At 36.9% G+C, this 26,727-nt stretch overlaps 1 protein-coding gene across 1 annotated transcript in view; it reads left to right on the top strand.

Annotated features, from left to right (window-relative positions):
- Positions 1-26,727, top strand: part of LOC130931619 (protein shisa-8) — a 229,565-nt gene that overhangs the window by 75,761 nt on the left and 127,077 nt on the right. The window contains exon 3 of the mRNA XM_057860534.1: positions 26,145-26,260. Coding sequence (XP_057716517.1) covers positions 26,145-26,260 — 116 coding nt within the window. The remainder of the gene's footprint in view (positions 1-26,144; positions 26,261-26,727) is intronic.

The following is a 26,727-nucleotide window of genomic DNA, read 5'->3' as shown; positions in this document are numbered from 1 at the left end:
TTACTAACATCGATGACATTGATATAAAAAATCACTCATTGAAAACATTGGCCACAACAGCATGCATCACAGATACATTGTAATGAGGTCCAATAAAAGATTGAAATGCTCACCATTGACCGGCTTTATGATTTTCCGTAATTTTTGGACTGTAAACCGCTACTTTTTCCGTCTGCTTTTAAACCTACAGGTTATAGTTCATTGCGGCTTACATATGAATTGATGAGCTGGATGTTTTTAGTAGGGCTGTCATAAGAATGATATTTGATTGCAAAAGTATCAATACTCAATTATGTATTTGTTTTTTCACCAGAAATTCAGGTCAGGGCTACAGTTATTACGAATATGAACCTACAGTGCCCTCCATAATTATTGGCACCCCTGAAAAAGATGTGTTTTTTAGCTTCTAATTTTTTTTTTTTTTTTTCAAATAATATGGGACCTTAATGGAAAAAAAGAGAAAAATCCAACCTTCATTACAAGTGCATTCATCCAGTGGGGAAAAAATCCCACATAAAGAAAAAAATATTTGACATCAAATAATGTGTGTCACAATTATTAGCACCCCTGGTGTTAATACTTTGTACAACCCCTTTTGCCAGCAAAACAAGGTCTGGGGACTGAGATGGCCATGGGAGGAGCTTGATTTTGTGTCTGGTGAACCATTTCTGTGTAGATTTGGCCATATGTTTATGGTCATTGTCTTGCTGAAAGACCCAGTGACGACCCATCTTCCGCTTTCGGGCAGAGGGCAACAGATTTTGATTTAAAATGTCCTGGTATTTCAAAGCATTCATGATGCCATGCACCCTAACAAGGTTCCCAGGGCCTTTGGAAGTGAAACAGCCCCACAGCATCACTGACCCACCCCAATACTTCACAGTGGGTATGAGGTGCTTTTCAGCATGTGCATCTTTCGTGGCACGCCAGACCCACTTAGAGTGTTTGTTGCCAAAAAGCTCAATCTTGGTCTCACACAAAAATACACACGGTCCCAGGCTTCAACTGGGACCGTGTGTATTGGTGTGTAATGGTCAGATGAGACCAAGATTGATGTCAAATATTTTTTTCTTTATGTGGGATTTTTTCCCCACTGAATAAATGCACTTGTATTGAAGGTTGGATTTTTATCTTTTTTTCCATTAAGGTCCCACATTATTTGAATAAAAAACATATTAGAAGCTAAAAAACACATCTTTTTCAGGGATGCCAATAATTATGGAGGGCACTGTATTTAATTGATAGGCTAAATGATCAATGCGAAATAAATCTGTATTGACTTATACTAACTTTCATATGTATTGGTTCAGGTGATCCACCGTTCGATTAAAACCTTTGTTTTCAAAAACTACAAAAGAAACATTTTCAATCTCTTAATTATACAGGAATGCAAAAAAATAAACATTTGTCTTAAGACTAAACATCTTAGTCAGGTAATAACATAAACTTACCAAAAAATGGAGCCTTCCCTCAGGTAAAACACTACTGATTTTGTCCACAAGAACAGCCAAACTCAACAAAAAATTAAAGCTCCTTAGGGCTACTTTAAGACCACATCAATGAATTTTTTTTTTCTTTTTTAATTGGGGAGAACGGGGTACACCTCGGTTCACTACATTTTTCACAGTTTATTTAACAATAGAAAACATACAGGAGGACAGTTCTCTCTAAGCAGCTTCCTACTAGAGTTTTGCAGGTTAGTAAATTCACACGGTTTAATGTTATGGAAACTTTGATGGAGGTTGGGCTATTAGTGTCAAAATTTGTGGTGTCCCAAAATTACAGTAATTGTTCAATTATATGCTCGTATTGAACTTACTTTTGTACTTTTAATGAATGAAGTGATGTGATCAATCTAGCAATACACTTTCACTTGTATTCATCTGGGTTCAAACTATTAGCAAGAGAAAGCGTGTGTTAACTATTAGTTCAACGATCTGATTCCCAAAGGAAGACCATGCTTTGGAATCTCTTCTAGTGTGTCATGTAAGTGGCTCAGAGACAGTGCATGAGCACAAACAGGCCCTGGCATGGCGGCCACTCAGCCATGCCAAGGGACATTATTTGGCAGCTGTCAGCTCTAATAGGAATGCAGCAGGGTGGGAGACAGATCCAGGCTCTGTACCAAGCCTACAAGGGTGCACTATCTGGCAGCCATAGCACAACTGTGTCTACTGTGTACATGTGTGTGTGTCTGTGTGAAAATGTTGGTTTGCCCCAACAGACCAGTGTATCAGACCCTCCAAGATGAGTGTTCATTTAGCCTACTTTTGGTGAATTAACCTTGCGAGTGCAAACTAAATACAGATGTGTTTGTAGTTTGTAGTTTGTTTCCTTCGTATGGCAGCGGTTGGCCTGAAAGTAAGGATGTCCCGCTGATTATTTTTTAAACTTCCGATCCAATACCAATTTATTTATGTAGTAAAAGAAAAAAAAAAACATGCAACCAGTAATTGACAAATCATGATTTTTTTTTTTTTTTAAAGTGAACCCGGCTCAAATGCTTTGTTTACAAATATAACACATGGCTGCTACTACACTGTTATTATCATTAGTTTCTAAAGAGAAGTAGTCCCACACAGGAAACATGTTTGCCTTGTGGTTTGATTTACAGCAGCCAAAAGGCATGACAGTGCTGAAAACACGCATGAACACTGGATCGGATCCAATCTCATGACCAAATCCAATATTCCAAAAAAAGCCATAATGTATCAGGCGGTGATACTGAGGTTGAGTATCGGCTCTGGACATCACTACTAGGAATGATTAGTATCGTGACAGACACACACAAATACAGTGATGAATATAGTACCTTTGCCTGTGTCGGTATTATGGAAGTAGCATGATATTTACAAAGATGAACACCAGCTTCAAGTGCTCGACAATAGAATTCTAGAAAAAGAAAGCTTAACAGACAGAAATCCAAGTTAATCGCATTACATATTTCCCAAGCGGCGTTGGTAAACCTAGAAAACAGTCATTCAAATATCAGATAAACATACACTGAATATTTTTTTTATTATATATGGCGGAAAACACTCAGGTGACTTGAAGTTCCGCTCTGAGACTCCCAATTTGGCCAAATTTCAAAATTGTCCGACATGCACGTGTGATACATCATTGGAAAGCTTAAAATCTCTATTTTCTGGTGGAAGAAAATTTTTGAGCAGGAGGGCATTGTTTGACACCTGAAAAGTACTTCCAATCAGGCGAGTTAAAAATATACAGTACATTTTTGAGACCTTCAACATTTTCTTTAAGTTTCTCACTTAAAAAAGGTTTTGAAAACCCATCCTGGTACATAATAAATAACAAACACTTCAAATAACATTTTGTAACAGAATTTTTTTAAATTTATTTTTTAAATATGATTTCCCCTTCCTTGTCATGTCGTTATCATTGAGTGAAAGGAATACCCATCTGTAAAAGTCTGGAGGCCCTTGTTGGATGATGCCAATGTTGTCCTCCCTGCCGTACATGTACAAGGTCTCCTCCTTCTTCAAATATCTCACAGAGAAGCAATTAAATGCATGCACTTCAAGTACCTGTTGGCAAAAAGGGAAGATTTACATTTAGTATACAAAGGAATAGCTCACTGTTAATTTAGGATTAGAAAAAAAATGTGTCAAATAAAAAAAATGCCTTGTATGCAGAGTTGAGGCGATAGAAGGCATCCTTCATCGGTGTTTTTTCTTTCTGATCAGCCGTTGCTATCAACTCTGCCAACTTCTTGGCTCGCTTTTGGACATAGTCCCTGTTCTTCATCCGCCTCACAGCCACAGATTTTTTAGCTGACCTCTGGCTCCTCGAGTACGCACGCAGAGCATTGCAGTGGACGCTTCTCTTCTCCTCTGTTGTAATCAGCCTAGATAGGATAGTATATATATACATACTGAAAAACACCTCCTTACAACTTGTTAAATTCCCTTGTATTCAGCATAAATCTACTATAAACTAGAAACTGGAATTTCTGAAAAAATAACGATGGGCCTTTGCTGTGGTAGATACAGCTCTATCGGGTCACTTCCTGTTGATTTGGTGACATTTTGTGGACACTTCCTCTTGATATTTTGACGTACATGGCTGTCAATGGCACAGACATGCATGGCTGTCAATGGCATCAACTTACTTGGGTGCCAGTTGAATGTCAATGGGTTGTAGTGGTACGTTTTTGGTTAAAAAAAAATTACACAAACAGGTTTTTCTGCAATTGGAAATGAATAGGAAATTTTGACGTACATGTTTGTCAATGGCATGGACTTTCATGGCTGTCAATTGCAACTAGTCTAACACTGAAAACAAGATGGAGAAAATAATCTGACTAGATTTAAGAAAAATAATCTGAATAAGACGTTATAAAATAGTAGTTTAATTATTTTTCATTTGTTAGAAATCGTAATTTACACAATGTTCATGTAAAAATCAAATAAAGTAAATCAAGCAATATACTGTGTAGATCAGGGGTCCCCAAACTTTTTCCTGTGAGGGCCACATAACTTTTCCCTTCTCTGATGAGGGGCCGGGTCAGTTTGTAACAGAAAAAGTGTGACGATTGCAGGAGTTAAATGTAAATGTAAAAAAATATTGTTTTTCAGAAAGCCACAATCAAATAACCCTTTCTGGATTTTTCACGAAACAAAATAAAATAAAATAAAATAAAATAACACTATTAATTAAATAGATAATAACCAAATAGCCCTCTCTGGGTTCTTCACAGAAAAAAGCCAGGAAAAAAATAACACTATTGAGAAAAAAAAAAATGTTCAGGGGGCCGGACCAAATGTGGAGGCGGGCCGTATTCGGCCCGCGGGCCGTAGTTTGGGGATCCCTGGTGTAGATGCATAACACATAAATATCTTGGCTTCTTGCCCTGTGAGCATGCATCGCAGCACTTCCTTGGTGGAAGTGGTGTCTCTGCCAAAAGGCTTGTCCTGGTGAGTTGTGGGCCATTGTTTTGTGCCCCTTTTAATTTGTTCTTCATGGCATAGCGCTCCCTTTGCTTTGCATTTCTCTCCACACGTTTTCTTTCCCCTTCCGCAAGTTCCTCCTGCGTCAGTTCCCCTGAAATAATCTTCTGTCTCTTCTCTGCATTTCTTGCATTGTCCCTTTTTCTACCCGCTTACCTTATCCGCTCATACTTCTCCTGCTCGTTCTGGCTCATTTTTCTCCTCTGCTGTGTCGACTTATGTGGCATAACTTCTGAAAAGCAATACAGGCAATAATGTGAACGTGAATTGAGAATTATCAATAAAAATATCTAGCAAGCTAACGTGTTTGGTCTCGTACCCTAGCTCTAGTTTGTTTGGGGAAAAAAGTCACTAAAAAGGTAAAACTGCCTTTTTATTACATCGTGAGAAAATGAATAACGTGAATCGCGAGCATGAACGAACATAATTAAAGACGCCCCGATTTAAGATTTTAACGAGATATTATCGCATACTTACCGTGTTTCGAAGCAAAAACTCCGTGTGGCGTGTATCATCGAGTGTAAATACACAGCCGTGAATGGCCACAGCCGGACTTAGCCTGGATATTACCGGCAAAACACAATAATATAGAAAAAAACACGACTCGAAAGTCACGGACATCAAGGAGTGGTCGAGATTTTTTTTTTTTCAAATATTTACACCTTTATACATTTTTTTCAATTTTTTTTTGTTTGGATCAATTGTTTATCATCTAAAATATCAGGAAAAATGCGACAGTAACAAAAAAATTACAATTAAGCCATAGGTAAGACACCATTTTTTTTCATTGTGACGTAATTTGTTTAAAAGTTAAAAAATATGCAATTGAATAAATTTTTAAAGTTTTTTTTGTTTAAACTAAATATTAGACCTCAATTGAGGATTCTAAGCTAAAAATTATAGACATTTCTACTAATAAACATGATTACTTACCTTCTCTTTATGGCTGGGTTGAAACAAAAGCGGTTCCGCGATGTCTGTAAACGGGGGTTTTCAGGGTAAAACGGACAAATAAAAAATAGTTAGGGGACTTCATGCGCCATGAATCTGCTATGGCAGCATATGGACATTTTGTTCTATCAAACACAACAGTTCTTTTGGCTTAAAATACAGCAGTTTATTTTAAAGAAGGGTGCAAGAGCAGAAACTGCTTTTTTACCCTTGTCTGTGTTTTCCGTCATATATATTTACTTGTCAACTATAACAAGTAAAGCAAAAGTGAGCATTGGGACAATGGCACATTCCATCCCAATGTTTAAATAAATTGCCAAAATATAGAAAGGTTTATAAAATACAACAAAACAGCTTTTCAGTGTCATAAAAAGGGTTTACTGGCTTGGAAAAGTGTATATTTCCTTTTTTGAAATAGTTTTTGCATGCATAATTGCAAGAGTATATTTATTGATGTTTTTACATCTTCTTTATTTGTATCTGGGGCTTTACCATGTAAAGACCAAGATAATGTTGATCTGCAACTTTATTCTTATTCTTATTAATTTACAGTAGTGATGGAACGAAATGGGCCGAGGTTCCGAAGCTTGTGTCGAGTAATGGGAGGGGCGTTTCCACATAGCTTGTAGCGAGGCGAGCGTCATTTCGGCAAAACCCGGAAATGATGATGTGGGAAGCCTCGCCGGCCTGCTGAATCTCATAAGCACTTCAGAAGTGATCCGACGTTTGGCGCGCATTCCAAAAACAGTACAGACTACGGTATAAATTGGTTGCAAAACGCACTGGCGATCGCCTGTTATCTCACATTTTGTGGATTTCGGGTTCCGGTACTTGTTAATCTGTGCGCAACAGTGCAACCGATGCAATCTTTTTTCAAGCCTTGTCCTTTGCTTGCGATGGAACCTGCGCGAAAAAAGCGATCCTCCCCTGTATGGGAACATTTTGATTTGATTGCTTTCAATAAGGTAAGGGAGAAAAACTACTTTAATATAAATGTGAGTGTGTGTGTACCTATCTGAACCAAACATCAACAGAATGAACAATCCATTAGTGTACTGGGAGGCACAAAAGAATACCTACCCAAATTTCTCTGCACCCCAGCTCATCTGTGCCTTATGAAAGAATATTTTCTAAAGCTGGTGAAATATTGTCCAAAAAAAGAAACCGTTTAAAGCCAGCCACTGTGGGAAAGCTATTATTTCTAAATAAAAATGAATAACAAATTATCCTTAGCACTTGTTGTATTTTGTTCACATACTAAATTACTAACACAAGCACATTTATATCTTTGTCTTAAGCAAATAGCCATTGGATTCTTAACAATGTTGACCTCTTGGGCTTCTAGACCACTTTATGGCGCCATAGAGTAAATGAAGCACCATGAAGCTTTGCTACATGTGCAAACCAATTGGCTGCAAAGCTTCATTGCTTCATGAGGCTTCATTTGGCCATCACTGTAAATTTTACAGTGTTGTTTTTTGGCAGCCCTTTTAATTTTCGTCTTTTGGACGATAATACTTATTAGGCTTAGTCACATTTTAATCATCTCAAAATGTGTTTATGTTTATGTAAGTTTTGTTGACAAAACCCCAAGTCTAATGTCATCTAATTTTAGTCGACATCTACTAAAAATGTTTTCGTCTATTAAATTTTTAAAAAAATAATTACTCAAAAAAAAAAAATAAATAAAGGTTTCCAACTATTTCAAATGAACATGGACAGACGAGCACGGATTGTACACTGCAAATTTATAATGTCCTAATCAGATAATAAATAAATGACTAGTTAACAGATTAATGCGTCTGATTATTCCATTTACTTAAAGTAAATATTACTATCTGTTCTTATCAAGCCCATACATCTAAAGGTTAGTCATTTTTCACCTAAATCTAGAAAAATTTGCTTCCAAATGTTTTGAACAGTATCTGTTCATGAATCAAGGACGATTCTGACAAACAAGCTTGTTTTTAACATTAAATATACTAGCTTTTTGCTTAAAACAAATTTGTTAAGCTTCTTTTCAGCTAGGAATTTTTTTAATTTCAGGAAATCTAAGTGAGTAAAAATTACTTGGAGCACTGGCAGATAATTTCACTTATTTCTAGCAGATTTACACTGAAAACAAGGGAATTTAACTAGTTTGAAGGAGGTGTCTTTTTGCAGTGTAGCGTTTACAAGAACATCACCATATTCGTGATAATACACACTAAGCAGGAAAACAGTACACTATTTTTGATTAATTATACCCACCTGGACGCCATGAATTGTTTGTAAAAAAAATAAAAGTTGTCCAAGAATTTAAGAGGACGCTCGCCGTTAGCATTAGCCTGATGCTAACTCGAATGCTATGCTAATGCGACGAGTTACATTTAGTGTGTGATGATCACTCAGCACAGACCTTTAACTCATTTGCTCCCGAAAACGTATAAATACGTTCTATTTTTAATTGGTTCAGTGTCCCAAAAACGTATTTATACGTCTTTTGCGTGTTTTTTTTTCCACAATCGGCATCTACAGGTTCCCATGTATCTCAAATAGAATGCACAAAGCTCAAAACCCATTTTAAAGCAAAAAAACTGGCCACTGAAGGGCAGTAGCACATTTGGTAAGACCCGCAACCCTATTCAACGGCAACCAACGGCCAAGCCGCAAAGCTGGGTAGAGGGCGGAAGATGACCGAATGGACGACAGGCAGCGGACGACCGAGCAGAACAACCGTTAGAACGCCTGGGATGCCAGGCGCTGGACGACCGAGCAGAACGAGCGGGACCACTAGATGCCTTACAGTCCGTGCTGCTCATGAGCAGAGCCCGCAGAGACTCAAAAAAATTCATCTTTTTGAAACAGGCGGTGATGAGGGAAAATTTTAACCCACTGTCGCAGCCAACACAATGTCATCTTTCAGTTAGTTATGTCTAAATAAATTGTTACTTTGCTATCAAAAGCTCTATTTGTCTTTGTTGTATCTGTTTTTATGTAAAAGGAAAACATTCAGATGTTTAGGATGTAACTAAAGCAAAAAATAGCTGTGTTAAAGTCAAAGTTATCTTTGAAATGTATCCGTTCACAAAAAGCTCAATTTCTCCATTTTTTCATCAGAACTTAGAAAAATAGTCAAACTAGGCTATTATTTAATGCTGATTTCTACACAATGGAAAAGATATGAGCTTACTTTTGTCTGATAATCTTTCTTTTGGTGGGTTCCTTGTTTATATAGCAATAGAACACAATTTTCTGTGGGCTTTGCAAAATCAGTCAAAATCCAGTAAAACGGCCGGGAGCGAAGGGCCTTGCTCCGGTGAAAATGGCTAGGAGTGAATGAGTTAAAGGCTAAAGCAACATTGCATTTTCTCACTGGGCAAGATAAGAAAACAAAACTTACCGTTTGTGCAAGCTTGGAGACTGGAAAGGACATACTGATGAGTCGGGACTGGGGGCACAGCACACCCCATGAGTGACACACCTAGACACTGCTGAGATGCAGGTTGACTACACATAAAATGTCACACATTGTAAACATGTGAGGGAAACGTCTCGTCCTGTTAGACGAAAACTGGCATTAGTCTTGTTATGTTTTAGTCTCCCAAAACACGTTTTTAGCCCATTATCATCATCATAAAAATGCATTCGTGTGTTGACAAAATATTTTTTTTATAGTCATCGTTGGCGAAAACACTTTTTTTTTTTTTTTTTAAATAATATCACATTTACATTACAGTACAATCACATAATCTCAGTGTTCTGTTACTATATGTTTAAAATTACTCCAAAAATATAATATATTTAATGTCGAAATTAAACATTACATGTAATTACAAATTGTGATTGTGATCATCACACTGCTGTGTGGCTCAATAAGCATTTTAGATTGGTGATATTGGTAATTAACAGACACATTTGAAAAGAGGGCAGTTTGAACCACTGTTTGCATGAATAGGCCGATTCTATTGTCTACCAGTTAACGTCGCATGAAGAGATTTCTGCGTATAAAAATGCAGCAAACCATGCATGACCAAAATGTTGTCACTGCGCTCGGCTGGTGTGTCAACAGACAGCATAAGCGAGCACCCTCACTAAATGAGTTGATAATAACCGCTGTCGACTTAAATACATCTACGGATATCAACTTCCTTCACTCATCATCCATTTGTAAATTTTACAGTTTTACACTTGGGTGGGGCTTTTCCATTATTTCTGGATGATTTTGAAATCTGACGAAATCGGTGATGACCAGTGTCCCAGAACAGATTGTGTTGGACCTTAGAGAATTCATTGTTGTGTAGAAAACCAGCAGGACTGTGCCTCCACGTTTCCGTCCACATTAGGTTAGTGGCCCTTGGAATGATCTGTGGGTGGTGTTTACTCCACACTAACCTGCTGTGACAGTGAAGAGTGATTCAGCTCCAAAATGCTGTGTTATATTATACGCCCCCTAGGAAATGGTGTATGTATGTGTGTACAATAGTGAATCTCTTATTCAATGACCAGGGGGTGGTTTTCTCACTTTATTTTTAGCATCTTTGGCAATTCAGAACAGGGGAGCATATTTAGTTACACAACAAGCACCGAGCCGCCACAGTCTCGTGATCATGTGCAACTTGCAATGCTGCAGCTGTTTGTTTTCACAGTGGTTGACTCCTTCACCCTCTCTGATATGCAATTTACAAACTAAAGTGTGTTTGCCTTGTCTCCCCCACTTGAAAACGGGAGGGGGCAATGTGGGTGTATGAATTAATCATGCAAGTTTTTGGTCACGTCATAACAACAACAAGCAAGTAAAGTGTTTAGTTGAGCCATTACACTGCCTCTGGGAACTGTGGTACACAAAATTTTGGGGCACTTTGAAAATATTCTTTGCGATTGCTACTCACTGATCGAACTCAACTGAACTCAACTTTAGTCGACTTGAGTTGCATAGAACTGGACAATTACTGGAAATTTGTGGGGTAAACAAATACTTTTAACTGCTCAGAGATTAAGGTAATGTTGGACATCAGTTTCATGTATCGCAGTCACGTGTTAGCTGGACAATTTAGAATGTGCAGTTAGGCCAGGAAACATTCTTGGGGACGTCGGTGGAATGAAGGAAATAAAAATGCTTCACAGTGGGGATGGTGTGTTTTTGGTGATGTGCACTGTTTAGTTTTTGCCAAACATAACGCCCTGTCTGATGGCCAAAAAGCTCAATTTTGCTCTCATGAGACCAAAGAATCTTCTACTTGACCATGGAGTCTTCCACATGCTTTTTGGCAAACTCTAGCCCAGATCTAATATGATTTTACTAGGGCTGTCAAAATTATCACGTTAACGGGCGGTAATTTATTTTTTTAATTAATCACGTTAAAATATTCGACGCAATTAACTCACATGCCCCGCTCAAACAGATTAAAATGACAGCACAGTGTCATGTCCACTTGTTACTTGTGTTTTTTGGTGTTTTGTCGCCCTCTGATGGCGTTTGGGTGTGACTGATTTTATGGGTTACAGCACCATGAGCAGTGTATAATTATTGTCATTATTGTCAACAATGGCGAGCTACTAGTTTATTTTTTGATTGGAAATTTTACAAATTTTATTAAAACGAAAACATTAAGAGGGATTTCAATATATAATTTCTATAACTTGTACTAACATTTATCTTTTAAGGACTACAAGTCTTTCTATCCATGGATCGCTTTAACAGAATGTTAATGTTAATGGCATCTTGTCAATTTATTGTTATAATAAAAAAATACAGTACTTATGTACAGTATGTTGAATGTTTATATCAGTCTTGTGTCTTATCTTTCCATTCTAACCATAATTTACAGAAAAATATGGCATATTTTATAGATGGTTTGAATTGCAATTAATTACGATAATTAATTTTTAAGCTGTGATTAACCTGATTAAAAATTGATCGTTCGACAGCCCTAGATTTTACTTCAGCAGTTGCTTTCGACTTTTCAAACACACCATCCCCTCTGTGAAGCGTGATGGTGGTGGCAGCACCATGCTGTTGGGATGTTTCTCAGCAGCCGGACGTGGAACGCTTGTAAAGATAGACGGCAAGATGAATATTGTAAATACACCAAAATCCTGGGGGACAATCTTCTTAGGTCTGCAAGAGAACTATAGCTTGAGAGTAGATTTATTTTCCAGCAAGACAATGAACCAAAGCATACTGCAAAAGCTGCACAGGAATGGTTAAAAAAGAACTAGGTAAATGTTCTGGAGTGGCCAGCCATCAATCCTATAGAGAATTTTAGCTGGACTTGAAAAGGGCTGTTGATGCTCGATACCCGTGCAACCTGACAAAGCTTGAGTAGTTTTGCAAAGAAGAATGGGGCAAAATTGCAGTGGGCAGATGGACAAGACTGATTGAGACACACACAGACACACTGTTGTAATTGAAGCCAAAGGTTCATCTACGAAATACTGTTTTGATAGGGTAGGGGTGTTAATAATTATGCAAACAATTATTTTCATTTATATTTATTCCTTTCATTGAAATTACTCGTTGAAATCTGTTTTCACTTTGACATTAAAATGTTTTTTCCGCAAAAATGTTTGTGTTGAAAATGCCATATTGTTTTGACCATGATTGATTTATTAATGCAATAAAAGGGGAAAAGAGCCAAGGAGGTGATTACAGTAATTTTCAGACAATAAGGCAACACCCAACAAATTTGACACGAAAACAGTATTTGTTCATAGATAGGCCGCATCAGACAATAAGCCGCAGCTGTCCGCACTGTATTATGGGATATATACACTGAAATATATTAACCAGTAACACTTTATTTGACAGCGGCGTCATAAGACTGTCATATAACCGTCATATAACCTTCATAATTATGACATGAGACTGTCATGAGCATTATTGAATGGTTATGACAGATGTCATTTAGGGTCATCTGGCAAATTTTCTCACTTTTGAATGAATATAAAAGATCCAAACTGGGCATAAATGGAGTTAGACAAAATTGGCCGGATGACACTTTATGACATCTGTCATAATCATTCATTAATACCCATGAAAGTTTCATGTCATAATTATTACAGTCTTATGACCGTCTTATCAAACCACTGTCAAATAAAGTGTTACCTATTAACCCAAATATATCAACAAATAAACCGCATTGGACTATAAACCGCAGGATTCAAAATGAGGGGAAAAAAGTAACGTCTTATCGTCCGAAAATTACGGTACCTATGATAGACACTGTACGAATCCCAAATTATGAACTGTGAGGAAATTGTGCAAATCACTTGACCACTGTTGTGCCACAATAATTCACACAAAATTTTGATTAAAATTATACAAATGGCTTTGTTTAAAGTCAGTTTTATTTACATGTTGTATTAGTTTCACTGATGTCTTAATGAAATCATACACAAGACATACAGTTTGAAACCGTAAAACAACTTATATTTATAGGGAATAGATTGAGCTCTTCTATACGTTTTTAAGAAGCCACAGCTTTTTATAATGCTTTTATAATGCATTTGGTCTGTATTCTATTTCTAGGTATCTGTGTTATAAATTGGCCACTTCATGTCCACTTTTTTCCACTGTGCTGAAATGGTTGATTGAACATCTAATTATTCTAATTAAAAGGCAGATTAGATTCATTGTTCCCTCATAACTGTTGCCACCAACAGTTAGCTTCATCAGAACTTGTTAACTGCAAATTTTCACAAAAAATTGCTTTAATTACTGACTGGTACCTCAGAATCCGCTACAGTATAATTAAATGTATCACAAACATTGAAATGGGATTAAAAAGGTTCCATTTGTATTCATCATCTGCTGAAATCTGTTTGACATTGAACCAAACTATATCAAACTGTGACATCACTGCAGTTATCAGCCTACTTTCTTTTGCAATACAACCATTCAAACAGATTATGTTTCAATGGTACTGTATGTGCTAAGTAAATACACATGTATGCACACACACAATTGCATACCAAGCGTTTAAAGTACTAGGCTTAATTAACAATCATGTGATGAATAACACTTCCTATTTGCACTGTTAAACATTTAATTTATTTATTTAGTTGTTTATTTTACTTTGTTTACTCTTATTTAATTAATTAAATGGGAGGAAGGGTTGTGTGTAGTTCTACTAGTGATTTAGCATTCGACCAAATGAATTGATCATTAAGACAATGAATGATGAATGACTCCATGAACTCATTAAACATTTTTTAAAAATCACCGAATATGCTGAATTTATAGTTTTTATGTGTTCTACTGAGCAGAATGATGCTACTGGTGCTGTTGTCAGGGGCGGCTCCACCAGGGTGGCATGGGGACCACCCCAGTTGCCACACCAGTGGAAAAAAAAAGAAGCTCCAGTCTATTTGACATTTACTGCCATTAATTAAGTAGTGGTTAGTGTCAGTGAGGATCCTTATAATAATATACAGTAAAAACAATTGTATGTTGGTATGTTTCTCTATATCATTGTGTAAATATCACTTTTTGTAGTGTTACGATTTCTTAGCATACTGTTTCACATCTATCATATGATGACACTAGGAGTGTAACAATCATTGTGGATCAATACATTGATTTGTTAAGCATAGTTGAATGTAATTCGATCAAAATACAAAATGATTATGATTTTTATATGCCGTTTTGTAAAAATAAATACATAATAATGTCAAGGAACGCGGGTAGGCAGGTGGTGTGGGCCTAATTGCAGGAAAACAGAGGTGAGGCAGAAAAGGCAGTGCAATAATGTTTTAATTAATTCCAACAAAAACCAAAGTACAGACAAAATGATCGAGGAATCCAAAAACTCTTAACAAAAAAATCAACTTACTTTCGAAGCAGGACGAGGAATACAAGGAACTGGCAAAAACGCTAACATGAACGTGGACATGCACAATGTCGCGAAAAGACTCAACAAAAACGGTAGGCTTATATAGACACAGACACGGGGTAACGAGTCAGCGAGGAACAGGTGGGTGACAGATGACTGATTTTGTACTGATTTGTACATTGATATTGCTGCAGGTAATTTGGAACTGATTGTAATGTCTTCATAATGTTGTATCAAATCAATCGAAAGCCCTTGAATCGAATGGTCGCTGAATGTCGTATCATTGTCTAAAGAATCTATTATGTATTAAACTATCATAAAGTATTTGCTACACTCAAAAGTTCCTTCATCCCTCTCACCACCCCATTTTTCTAGATCCGCCCCTGGCCGTCGTGCACTTTATTTAGACTCGAATTGATGTTTGATTCCTACTGTCTAAAATGAGAAGGTTGCATAAATAGATAAATAACTGTTATTTCTGTTTTTGTATTTTTTTATTTGTTTTTTGTCAAATTCCAAACATGTCTGTTCTTTGTGTTTTTCCTTTAGTCAATAATTTATTGAAATGTCAGCTAAAAAGAATGACAGATTGGGGGACGAGTGACAAATTGTTATTAGGTTAACTATATTTTGATTCTATAATTACAGGGGAGCCTTGTTAAAATATTTGTCTTCATACACTGTTGCAAACAAGCAAGCAAACATGTTTTCCGATAATATTGTATTGTTGGATTATGAGTAGAGACATTTGTTGATTGCAATCTCTGTGTTTTGGTGCCATGTTTATCAGTGGATTACTATGATAATATGGGTGTTTGAGTGCACATGGAGTGTTAATTTGTGTAAAGGTCTTTGCTACTACGCTGCAGACAAAGAGCCTAGTTAAAGGTTAGAAAATTACTGTAGCTGGGCACGAGGATAAAAAATATGATTTCAAAAATACAATGGAGGAAGACATCCATCAACAGATCCGTGGAAGGGTGTTTAATAAAGCACCATATGGGCAGAAAAACTGAGAAGTTGTAGCTGCAGCAGGAGACAGTCAATCAAATGAATCGTGACACATTGTCAAAAGCATTTGTGTTTGAAATAGTGTGTGTCATTTACAGTGCTGATATCCATCCATCACTCATATACACCATTTGAGAAGAAGGTCACAATGACCTCTGACCTGCCATAACAAATATTCAGTGGGTGAAAGTTTGCATGGAGGTATGCAGCAGAGGACAACGGATTGTTTATTGTTAAAATTAATATTCACATGACCATTCTTATGTGAGGATTAATTTTTTTTATTTTTTTTTGGCAGGTTTTCGTCAAAATCTGAATTGCTTCAATTTGATTCTATATTTGACTAGGTTAAGCAAAAGTGCAAAAGTGTTTTTTTTTAATTGCATATTTTGTAAAAATTCTATTTTAACAATTTTTTTTAGATATATTATAGTAGCTATAGTAATAGCTTGAAAAGAAATAATATATTTATATAATGTAGCCATACTTAAATTTATTTTATTGAGATGTTAGAAAAAGTTCAGGAAGCGTAGCAAGAGTATTTTTTTCTCCCAAGTATTTTTTTTTTACCCCTGAAGTCATTTCCACTATATGGCACCCTAGGCAACTGCCTAGCTCACCTATCCTAATGGCCGGTACTGGTTCCAATGCTATTTTTTTTCCTTCTCAATTTAATTGTATAATACTTTCCTGCCATATATTTAATGAACTATATTTTTTGTAGTTGTAAAGCACCTAGAAAACCTTTCGGGTTTTTGTAAAGGGCTATATAAATAAATTTGATTTGATTTGAACTATTGGTGCATCTACAGTGGGGAAAATAAGTATTTAGTCAACCACTAATTATGCAAGTTCTCCCACTTGAATATATTAGAGAGGCCTGTAATTGTCAACATGGGTAAACCTCACCCATGAGAGACAGAATGTGGAAAAAAAACAGAAAATCACATTGTTTGATTTTTAAAGAATTTATTTGCAAATCATGGTGGAAAATAAGTATTTGGTCAATACCAAAAGTTCATCTCAATACTTTGTTATGTACCTTTGTTGGCAATAACGGAGGCCAAACGTTTTCTGTAACTCTTCACAAGCTTTTCACACACTGTTGCTGGTATTTTGGCCCATTCCTCCATGCAGATCTCCTCTAGAGCAGTGATGTTTTGGGGCTGTCGTTGGGCAACACGGACTTTCAACTCCCTCCACAGATTTTCTATGGGGTTGAGATCTGGAGACTGGCTAGGCCACTCCAGGACTTTGAAATGCTTCTAACAAAGCAACTCCTTTGTTGCCCTGGCTGTGTGTTTGGGATCATTGTCATGCTGAACGACCCAGCCATGTCTCATCTTCAATGCCCTTGCTGATGGAAGGAGATTTTCACTCAAAATCTCTCGATACATGGCCCTATTCATTCTTTCCTTTACGCAGATCAGTCGTCCTGGTCACTTTGCAGAAAAACAGCCCCAAAGCATGATGTTTCCACCCACATGCTTCACAGTGGGTATGGTGTTCTTCGGATGCAATTCAGTATTCTTTTTCCTCCAAACACGAGAACATGTGTTTTTACTAAAAACATCTATTTTGGTTTCATCTGACCACAACACATTCTCCCAGTCCTCTTCTGGATCATCCAAATGCTCTCTAGCGAACCGCAGACGGGCCTGGACGTGTACTTTTTTTCAGCAGGGGGACACGTCTGGCAGTGCAGGATTTGAGTCCCTGGCGGTGCATTGTGTACTGATAGTAGCCTTTGTTACTGTGGTCCCAGCTCTCTGTAGGTCATTCACTAGGTTCCCCCGTGTGGTTCTGGGATTTTTGCTCACCGTTCTTGTTATCATTTTGACGCCACGGGGTGAGATCTTGCATGGAGCTCCAGATCGAGGGAGATTATCAGTGGTCTTGTATGTCTTCCATTTTCTAATAATTGCTCCCACAGTTGATTTCTTTACACCAAGTGTTTTACCTATTGCAGATTCAGACTTCCGGGCCTGGTGCAGGTCTACAATTTTTTCTCTGGTGTCCTTTGACAGCTCTTTGGTCTTGGCCGTAGTGGAGTTTGGAGTGTGACTGACTGACTGACTGACATTGTGGACAGATGTCTTTTATACCGATAATGAGTTAAAACAGGTGCCATTAATACAGGTAACGAGTTGAGCCTTCTTAGACCTCGTTAGAAGAAGTTAGACCTCTATAATAGTCAGAAATCTTGCTTGTTTGTAGGTGAACAAATACTTATTTTCCACTCTGATTTAGAAATAAATTCTTTAAAAATCAAACAATGTGATTTTCTGTTTTTTTTTCCACATTCTGTCTCTCATGGTTGAGGTTTACCCATGTTGACAATTACAGGCCTCTCTAATCTTTTCAAGTAGGAGAAATTGCACAGTTGGTGGTTGACTAAATGCTTATTTGCAACACTGTATTACTGCGCAAATACTGTAATGTCAATATATGTATCTTGGTCTTAATAATTTCAGAATATAAAGGACTACATAACGACCAGCCTTTTATATAAATAGTTTAAAGAACACTATCTAAACAGCCCCTTTAATATTGGTAAAGGTATGTGAGAAAAAAATAACTGACAGTTCACAATGCCAAAATGCCAAATACTGACACCCACCTCACTTTTTTGTTATTACTTGTCATATAATAATGATCTTGGTATCATTGGAATCATGCTTTCATTTAGATTGACCTATCGTACCCATTTTGTTGGTATTCTGTAAATTTTATTGATTTTTTTTTTTTTTTTGGTTGCATACCTACATACCTTATTGGAGAGGAAAGGTTCTACTCGTCCAGCTTTCAAAGTTTCTGCACTCTGTGCATGTATGATAGCCTATCACAAGCCGCAGGTGTGCATGTGGGGCAAAGCATGCGGATACGGCATCCTGGCGTGAGAGTAAGGTTACCTATGAGAGGTCGCACTGTTGTGACAGAAGTTAGCTACCGCTGTTGCTCATGTTTTATGTTTATGGCTCTCACAACTACAGGCGTCATTTCAGGGGATGATTTTGAAGTGGGTTTTGCCTAACTTTAATAGTTAGGGTAGGATATTGTATCAATTGCAGGTGTAAATTGTGATTGTAAGCCTTGCAATGCATAGAAATACTGTACTGTAAAGTTTAGTAAAACAACTAAGAATTCGAAACAGAATGTAGTCTTTCACCTGAAAGTTTCTGGGATATAGGACAAGCAGTATATTAGAAGGATAAATAGCAACCAACCAATATAATCTGTAGTTTTTTTGTTTTTTTTTAACGTTCCAGGAACAGAGATCTACTGGACAGCTTTTGAAAAGTTGTCACTTAAGGCCTTTAACCCATTACAAGGCAAGAGACTATATTTGGTCATTAATAACACTAAAATATGAGCAATTACAGTAGTACCTCTACTTACGAATGTGTCTGCATACAGAATTTTCAGGTTACGACACGTCTCAAAGGAGAAATGTTGCCTCTTGTTACGAAAGAAATTTCAAAGGCAAAAATATAGTATGCTGCTACAAGCAACTCCCAGAGTTTACGGAATGTAACATAATTATCGCTGCTCTGCCATTGGCTATTGCCTAGCATCTTCCTGTTATCCAATTGTGTATTCCAGCGTGCTTTAATTCGCTTCTCGTGTTCCAAGAGCTTTACATGAGTGTGTTAACTTTTATTCTTTGTCTTTTACATTATGCACAACTCTCATTTCATGTTTCTTGTGAAATAATCTAATTGTAACATGTATTTGTTACTTGTTTTGACACATTTTTATGCTTTATAAAAATGAATTTTGGAAGAATTTTACAAGAATCTTAATTTAATGGGTTTGGAACAGATTAGGGCATTTACATGGAAAGCACATCTCTCCTTACGGAATTTTCAGTTAACGAAGCTACTTCTGGAACCAATTTCGTTAGTAGAGGTACCACTGTATTATGATATTTGTAATGGATTTAGTTTTGTAATATTATTTTTTCATATGATTATAGATGTATACGTTATTACAATATTAATAAAAACTAAGTTCATTAAGTTAAAATGAATAAAAGCAAATAAACACTGTTTTTTTCGTAGTATTTAACTCTTGCATGCCAATGATGGCGTTAGACATCTAATTCATCTACAACCGGGAAGACTGGCTGTAAATGCTCATGTTTGCTCGTGCTAGACGTCCAGCGTCGTCAATGGCAGCTAATGAGTTGAATGAGTGGCCTGTAAGGGTTAAAAGAAATTGTGAATGAATAACAATCCACAAACTATCAGAGCTAGCAAGTAATGACAAAATATTCAAATATACTGCTTATTTGGTAATGAGTTTCTGGAGGTTTGCAGTTGTTGGAACAGCAATCCCATATTTTATACGAGAGTCTTTTCTACTAAACCTTGGTAAATGCAATGTTAGCGTCTTATAAAGTGTATTTGAAAATATATATTAAAAGAAAGAACAAAGTTGTCCACCAGAGTTATTTCACTCAACTAAACTAGACAAAAGGAAGCACCAAGGGTGAATTTAAGTCCTGCTTATTTCCATGAATTTGACTCCAGGAAGGGAGCACACTAAGCAAACGAAGCATTTACTTTTATCAAATTAGAGCTGTCTGTTACAAAACAGCTTTTATCTTCTAGTGCAGGTTTTAGATTTTATTCGCCAAATGTTTTACTTTTGAGGCATCCGAACTTGTTCAAAGGCATCAAACAATAAAGACGGCAAGTTGGGGAAACTCATTGTTCGACATTCCCGTTGGCAAACATCCACAGACATATTCCTTTTCATCTTTGAGTTCACATTTTTTTGATGAGAACTCAAAAGAGCTTCCTGTTAGAGTTTATGGAAATGAACAATGAGAAGCTCATATAAGGACTTTTTGGATATTAACAGGATTTTCACAAGTAATATGTACATTGTATGCATGGGGGTCGCCAGACATATTTCACTTGGGCACGTGCCCCAGTATTAATCTGCATGGCTGTAGTATAGATTTCACCAATAAAAAAATAATAATAGTAATAATATTTACGAGAAAGTAGGTGCAAGTGGGCCGGAACGGTCAGGAACACTGTTCCGGTAGAAGATTCAGGGCCGGAACACAGTTCTGGTATAAGATTCAGGGGTGGAACGCTGTTCCAGTATAACATTCAGGGCCGGAGTGCTGTTCCGGTACACGGTGCTTTAATTCTGTAAATATGACAGCAACTGTCAAAACGCTATGTAAAAAAAAAAAATGCAAAGCTGCCACACATGCATTTCAGCTCCAAGAAGAAAACAATCTACCAACATCAGATTTACATACACAAGTTTTAACAACCAGCATAATAAAGTGCTTGTGTAGCGTAATCCGTTTCCACCGATATTTATTAGTGATTTTATTCCACGGACAGCATGGACGTTTCCCCAGCTGCTGCAGTTATCTGAGTCCGACAATGACGAGTCATGTCAATGTGCGAATGCACGCAGCAAAGCAAAACGCCTGGACTCATTTATCCGCTGAATTGGCTGACATACTGACATGCAATCAGAAGAGATGGTTAGCTCTGATTGGTTCAAATTTGCATGTTTTCTGGAACACAAAAAAAAAAAAATCTTGTTGAATTTATGCGACAAAAAAAGCGCAATGCAACATAAAATGGATCAAATCTTTAGGAGCAACGAAAGAGTTGAGGAGGCTTATTTATCATATTTAGTTTTATTTGCTCCGATGGGGAGGATCAGAACATCTTGGCTGTCAATGTGCACTTTGGACTTATATTTGTTCATTTATGTTAGGCTACTTATTCATTTCCTTATAATTTAAAAAAGTCACTTTTTGCGCAATCTTCATTTGTACTTATTTTCCTGAAGGTATGTTACTTATATCTTTATTATTTAAAAAAAAAAAAAGTAAATGTTTACATTAACTTCAATTTGAATATATATCCTATGTTCTTAAGTAGTTAAAATTGAAATTTGTCATTTAGTATGTGAGGAAAAATAAAAATTTGGCGATAGAGGTTGGGGTTATTGCTGTTTTGCTTTTATTTTGCAAATCATTGAAAAAATACAATTTTGAATGAAAATCCGTTTTTGTATGTGATATAGAAATAACTGTGCTAAAACAGTTTTCTTTGCATTTCAGTAGTTTAAGACGTTTCACCAACCCCACTAAAAAAGAAAAATAAATAAATAAATAAATGAAATTTCTGGATCCGTGGCAACCTTCGCATCGGGGAGTTCTGGCAAGAAATTCTAGCCACTTTCACTCCTGGTTTTAAGTTTCATAGCAGAATCTACACGCTACAGAATGTGCCTACTTAATACGGTCATATTACTCTATTCACTGCTGCTTAATATGGTAATTTATGCACGCAACTTTGGCTAGATAGGCATATGAGTTGATACTTCTGTGAAGCACTTCCTGGAGATATGCTGCGTTCATGCATGTTGGGAGATCTGAATTCCCAAGTTGGAAAATCATTCTGATGTGTTGTAAAGTTGTAATGTGGGATAAAAACATGGTTGCGACAAAGAAGGGTAGCCTATTTTAATGCTCCATTGATACATCACAAATTGAGTGACTGTTTGGCGCTTTTTATAGACACCAGGTAATAGAAAATTATTGTTTCGATTACTCTAACACCGGGGTCCTATATTAGCGGACCGCGGTCCACGACCGGACCACGACACACCTCTCTGCAGACCCAGAGCAAACGACACTTTTCCCAAAAAAATTTAAATTAAAAAAAACTTTTTTTAACATATATTAATTGTATGAATCGCCGATCTATCGCTATGCGCTACTATTCTATCGTTAAATTCTGTTTCATTTTTAGTCAACTATCTTCCATGTTCCCACTTCTGTTGTCATCTCAAAGACAACGATGCGCTGACTGGCTGAGAGAGCCTGCATGGATGCACTGATTGGCTGAGAGAGCCCGAATGCTGCTAGCTAGCTAGAGTGGATGGACCGCAGCATCCAGCACTTTGCAATCTGTTTGTTTTCTGTTTGCCACCAGTAGAAGACCGAATCTAACAAAGTGGCATGCTCAAAGTTGACCAAGCGAAGAAAAGTGGACAACGAAAATTGTCGTTTCAATGAGGAATGGAATGACAAATATGCGTCCATTTTACCAACTGCAAGTACCAAACCGATGTGCTTAATATGCGCCAAGACATTTGCTCTGATAAAAAGTGAAAATGTGAAACACCATTATGTTAAAGAGCAAAGCTCTTTTGAAGAGAAGTTTCCTCCTAAATCATAATTGAGAAGGCAAGAAAGTAACAGGTTGAAGCAGTCATATCAAGAGTCAAGGAAGGTTATTGGTAAATCTAGGACACAATAACAAAATGTAACTGAGTGCTCACTCAGAGTGTCGTGGGTGTTGACCAAACATAAGCCGTTCTCTGATGGAGAAATAATAAAAGAGTGTATGACTGAAGTGATGGCAGCAATGTTTGAAGGAAAAGAAAAGGAGGAAATGACAACATAAATCAAACAAATCATCAACCACAAGACGCACTGAAGTACTGGCTGATGATGTGAGTAAACAGCTTTGTGACCCCCAAATGCCATTTCTCTCATCGAGCATTGTTTTACAGTTAAAGTTACTGTAAATAAAAATTATGTCTGTGCCTTAATGACAGAGCTTGTCATTTATGTTCTGTACATGTGAACATGTACTGTACAACTTGCACATTTTCTTTTTTGTCCAGCAGTGTTTTACAGTTACAAAATGTACTGCCACTAGTTATTGTTTGCACCTTAATGACAGATCTTGTCAATTATTTTGTGTACATGTGTTAACATTGCACTTGCATAGGTTGTTTTTTGTATTTTTATTTTAAGTCAAGAAAATGTTTTGTTAATTTATTTTTATTTAATCAGAATGTGCACTGTATTTTGTTTGGTCAAAAGAAAACCACCTTTACCACCTTCGACCTGCCTTGTGCTTGACGGCCATTAATAAATGGACCCATGCTTGTATGAAAAAAAATAAGTGTGGACCTTTAAAATTTGTATTTGAGGACCCCTGCTCTAACAACACATGAATGCAGCATTATTATTATGGTGCGTGTACCGAGCTGCCAATCATGCAGTCGACGGGCCAAATTACACCTTCCCACCTGCTATACAGGTCAGTGGCAGATAAACCGCCCATCCCTGTTGTTCGTTTTTACCTCCTGTTGATGTTTGTTTGGTCGCCTATTCCTATGAATTATCAAATTAAATCGTTCAACTTTACTCTTCACATATCAGGCAGCTAACTGTGGTAAACTGCTCTGGTCGCGAATTGAAGTAGCAGATTAGCTGGCGTCTTTTAGCTCACTGGCTATGAATACTATGACAATTAAATGCAATTTGAGTGAGAGGCTGTGACTCAACAGCTTTGTCTAATATTGTGTTAATATGATATGTGGTATTTGAACTGTTTCAAGACTGGTGGTATTTATTGCTATTTGGTTAGATGACCAAAATGAATAGACTCAATCTGTATGAATGAATTGCCTATCTTTGGGATATAACCTCTAACAATGTTGTATGTGTACTCGTCATAATTTCCAGCTGCTTAACAAGCATTTTGTTACTGCATTTCCTGTGATCTGGAACAAGATGTCTTATTTTTTATTTCTGTTTCACACAAACAGCATTACTCTTGCAAATGGATATTAGAAAGTTACTTGCTCGCAGCAAGGATAAATAAGCAAAGAGGAATGAGAGGGGTAAGATAGGTAATCCACCTAGGCTATATAAACAACTTTTAGGTCACAACATATCAGTTGAGAAGCACTAATTACTAGGGCTGTCAAATTTATTGCGTTAACGGGCAGTAATTAATTTTTTAAATTAATCACGTTGAAATATTTAACGTATTTAACGCATGCGCGGAACCACCCACTCATGCATTACCACAAACAGACTACAATGGTGCCGTTTTATGCATATTGAGAGCTAAGAGGCAGAAACAAGCGAGTGGAGTGGATACAGGCATTCATTGGGGCCGCGCTATTTATTGGCATAAGCTTTGGCATCTCCTCCACAACAATTATAACTATTGTGGCGAGCGACGTGGGGAAGAATGACAGGCGATAATATTTTTCTTAATAACCTGTATTGAACACAACGCAGAGAAGATATACCGTTTTCAGTCACCACTGACAGTCATGGTTGCCCAACTTCCCATTATGCAATTGGGAGGAACAGTAAAGTCGCTACAGTATCATTTACTGAAAGCACAACAAAAATAATTTTCCTCTCGCCAAAACAATAATGTTCTCAAAAAGAAAAGCGCTCAATGCAAAGAGAACTGGCATTCACAATCAAAATAGCTACGCAAAATAATAACCAGACTTTGGTCAAACTCTATTCAAACATTTCGTTTAGCTCAACAAATACACAAGATGGCAATATTTGGTCACAATATACAAACTATCTGAGGTCTCGTACGTTATGAAGTCAACACTTAAATGAAGGCAAGGTACAATGAACCCAGAAACTACGGCGTCATTCGAGGGGCAAAATGCACTCGAAAAACTTGACTAGATCTCTAATTATTTTAAACTCGCCCTTGACACCTTGTGGTGTATTTCAGTCACTACCTTCCACAATGGCAAACTATTAGTTTATTTTTTGATTGAAAATTGAGAGAGAGAGGTTTTAATATAAAATTACGATAACTTGTACTCAAATTAAATCTTTTAAGAATTACATGTCTTTCTATCCATGGATCCCTTTCACAGAAAGAATGTTAATAATGTTAATGCCATCTTGTGGATTTATTGTTGTAATGAACAAATACAGTACTTATGTACAGTATGTTGATTATATTTCCATTCCAACAATAATTTACAGAAAAATATGGCATATTTTAGAGATAGTTTGAATTGCGATTAGTTACAATTAATTAATTTTTAAGCTGTGATTAACTCGATTAAAAATTTTAATCGTTTGACAGCCCTTCTAATTACATAACAGTTACAGTGATATTTCCCCATTTCTGTCCAGACAAAGTAGAGCAGTGTAGGATGAGGTGAAGGAGAGATGGAAGTTGATGAGCATGAGCGAATGTGAATTGACTATTAACAAGAGATGTCCCTATTTTGATTTTGAATACTGATGGCTGAGAAACAAAAATTTTTTTTTTTTTACAGAAACTTGCATTTTGGTTTCATTATATATAGTTTAAGGCAATATTTCTGACTTTTTATCATAGATAAGTGCTAAAAAAAATTTTTGGCTCGGTCGCCAGTGCCCCATTGTTCCTCAGTATTTTATCAGGTTTAGTGACCCCCCTGATTGTAGGATTACCGTTTTAAGTTCAAGTTCACTGCGCTGGAATTTTACAATGACACTGCGTGCATGCGGGATAGCATCTACAGTAATTGTCATGTTTTCTGTTGTTTTCCTGTTTGCTTTATGTAATGTTATTCCTCTTTTCCGCAGGACTTTGACAGAGTTGCTGAAGCAGCCAGGCGAGGCAGGAGTTGTGGATGGAACCGGAATACACCACCCTATAGGGACCAATGGTATCTCGGCTAGGGCGTTACGCTCCAACAACGGTCAGTCCTCACACTAAAGCTTGCCCTTAAACTGACAAGATATAGTTGGGCATTTTTCTGTATTGCTATTAGTTTGGTGTCAGATGTGGGGAAAATGAGATATGTAACAGCTCATACATACAATAGGTGCAAAGATCTCATATTGAAATATGAAATCTGTATGTAAGACATCAAGCACTTTCATCAGCTGAGTCATTTTTTTCTTTCTTTGGTTTCATGCGACTATTTTGTGACGACTGAAAAGAAAAGCAACGGGTGTTAGGAGCGGAAGAATGGGAGTAAAAAAAAAAAAAATACACACTGGAGGTGATCAGAAATAAGCAGACAGAACAATAATACTTTTGTCACAGAGGTGCTTAAAAGCCATGGAGGTAAATGTATGCAACTGTACTCAATATATGGTACAATATATGGTATGGAACTACAGATAGTTGCGCAAGAACAACAACAAAAAAGGCTGACAAAAG

Source organism: Corythoichthys intestinalis, chromosome 16, assembly GCF_030265065.1.
Source record: "Corythoichthys intestinalis isolate RoL2023-P3 chromosome 16, ASM3026506v1, whole genome shotgun sequence".
NCBI lineage: Eukaryota > Metazoa > Chordata > Actinopteri > Syngnathiformes > Syngnathidae > Corythoichthys > Corythoichthys intestinalis.
The sequence above is the reverse complement of the archived record's forward strand: the minus strand, read 5'-3'. Positions and strand labels throughout refer to the sequence as shown.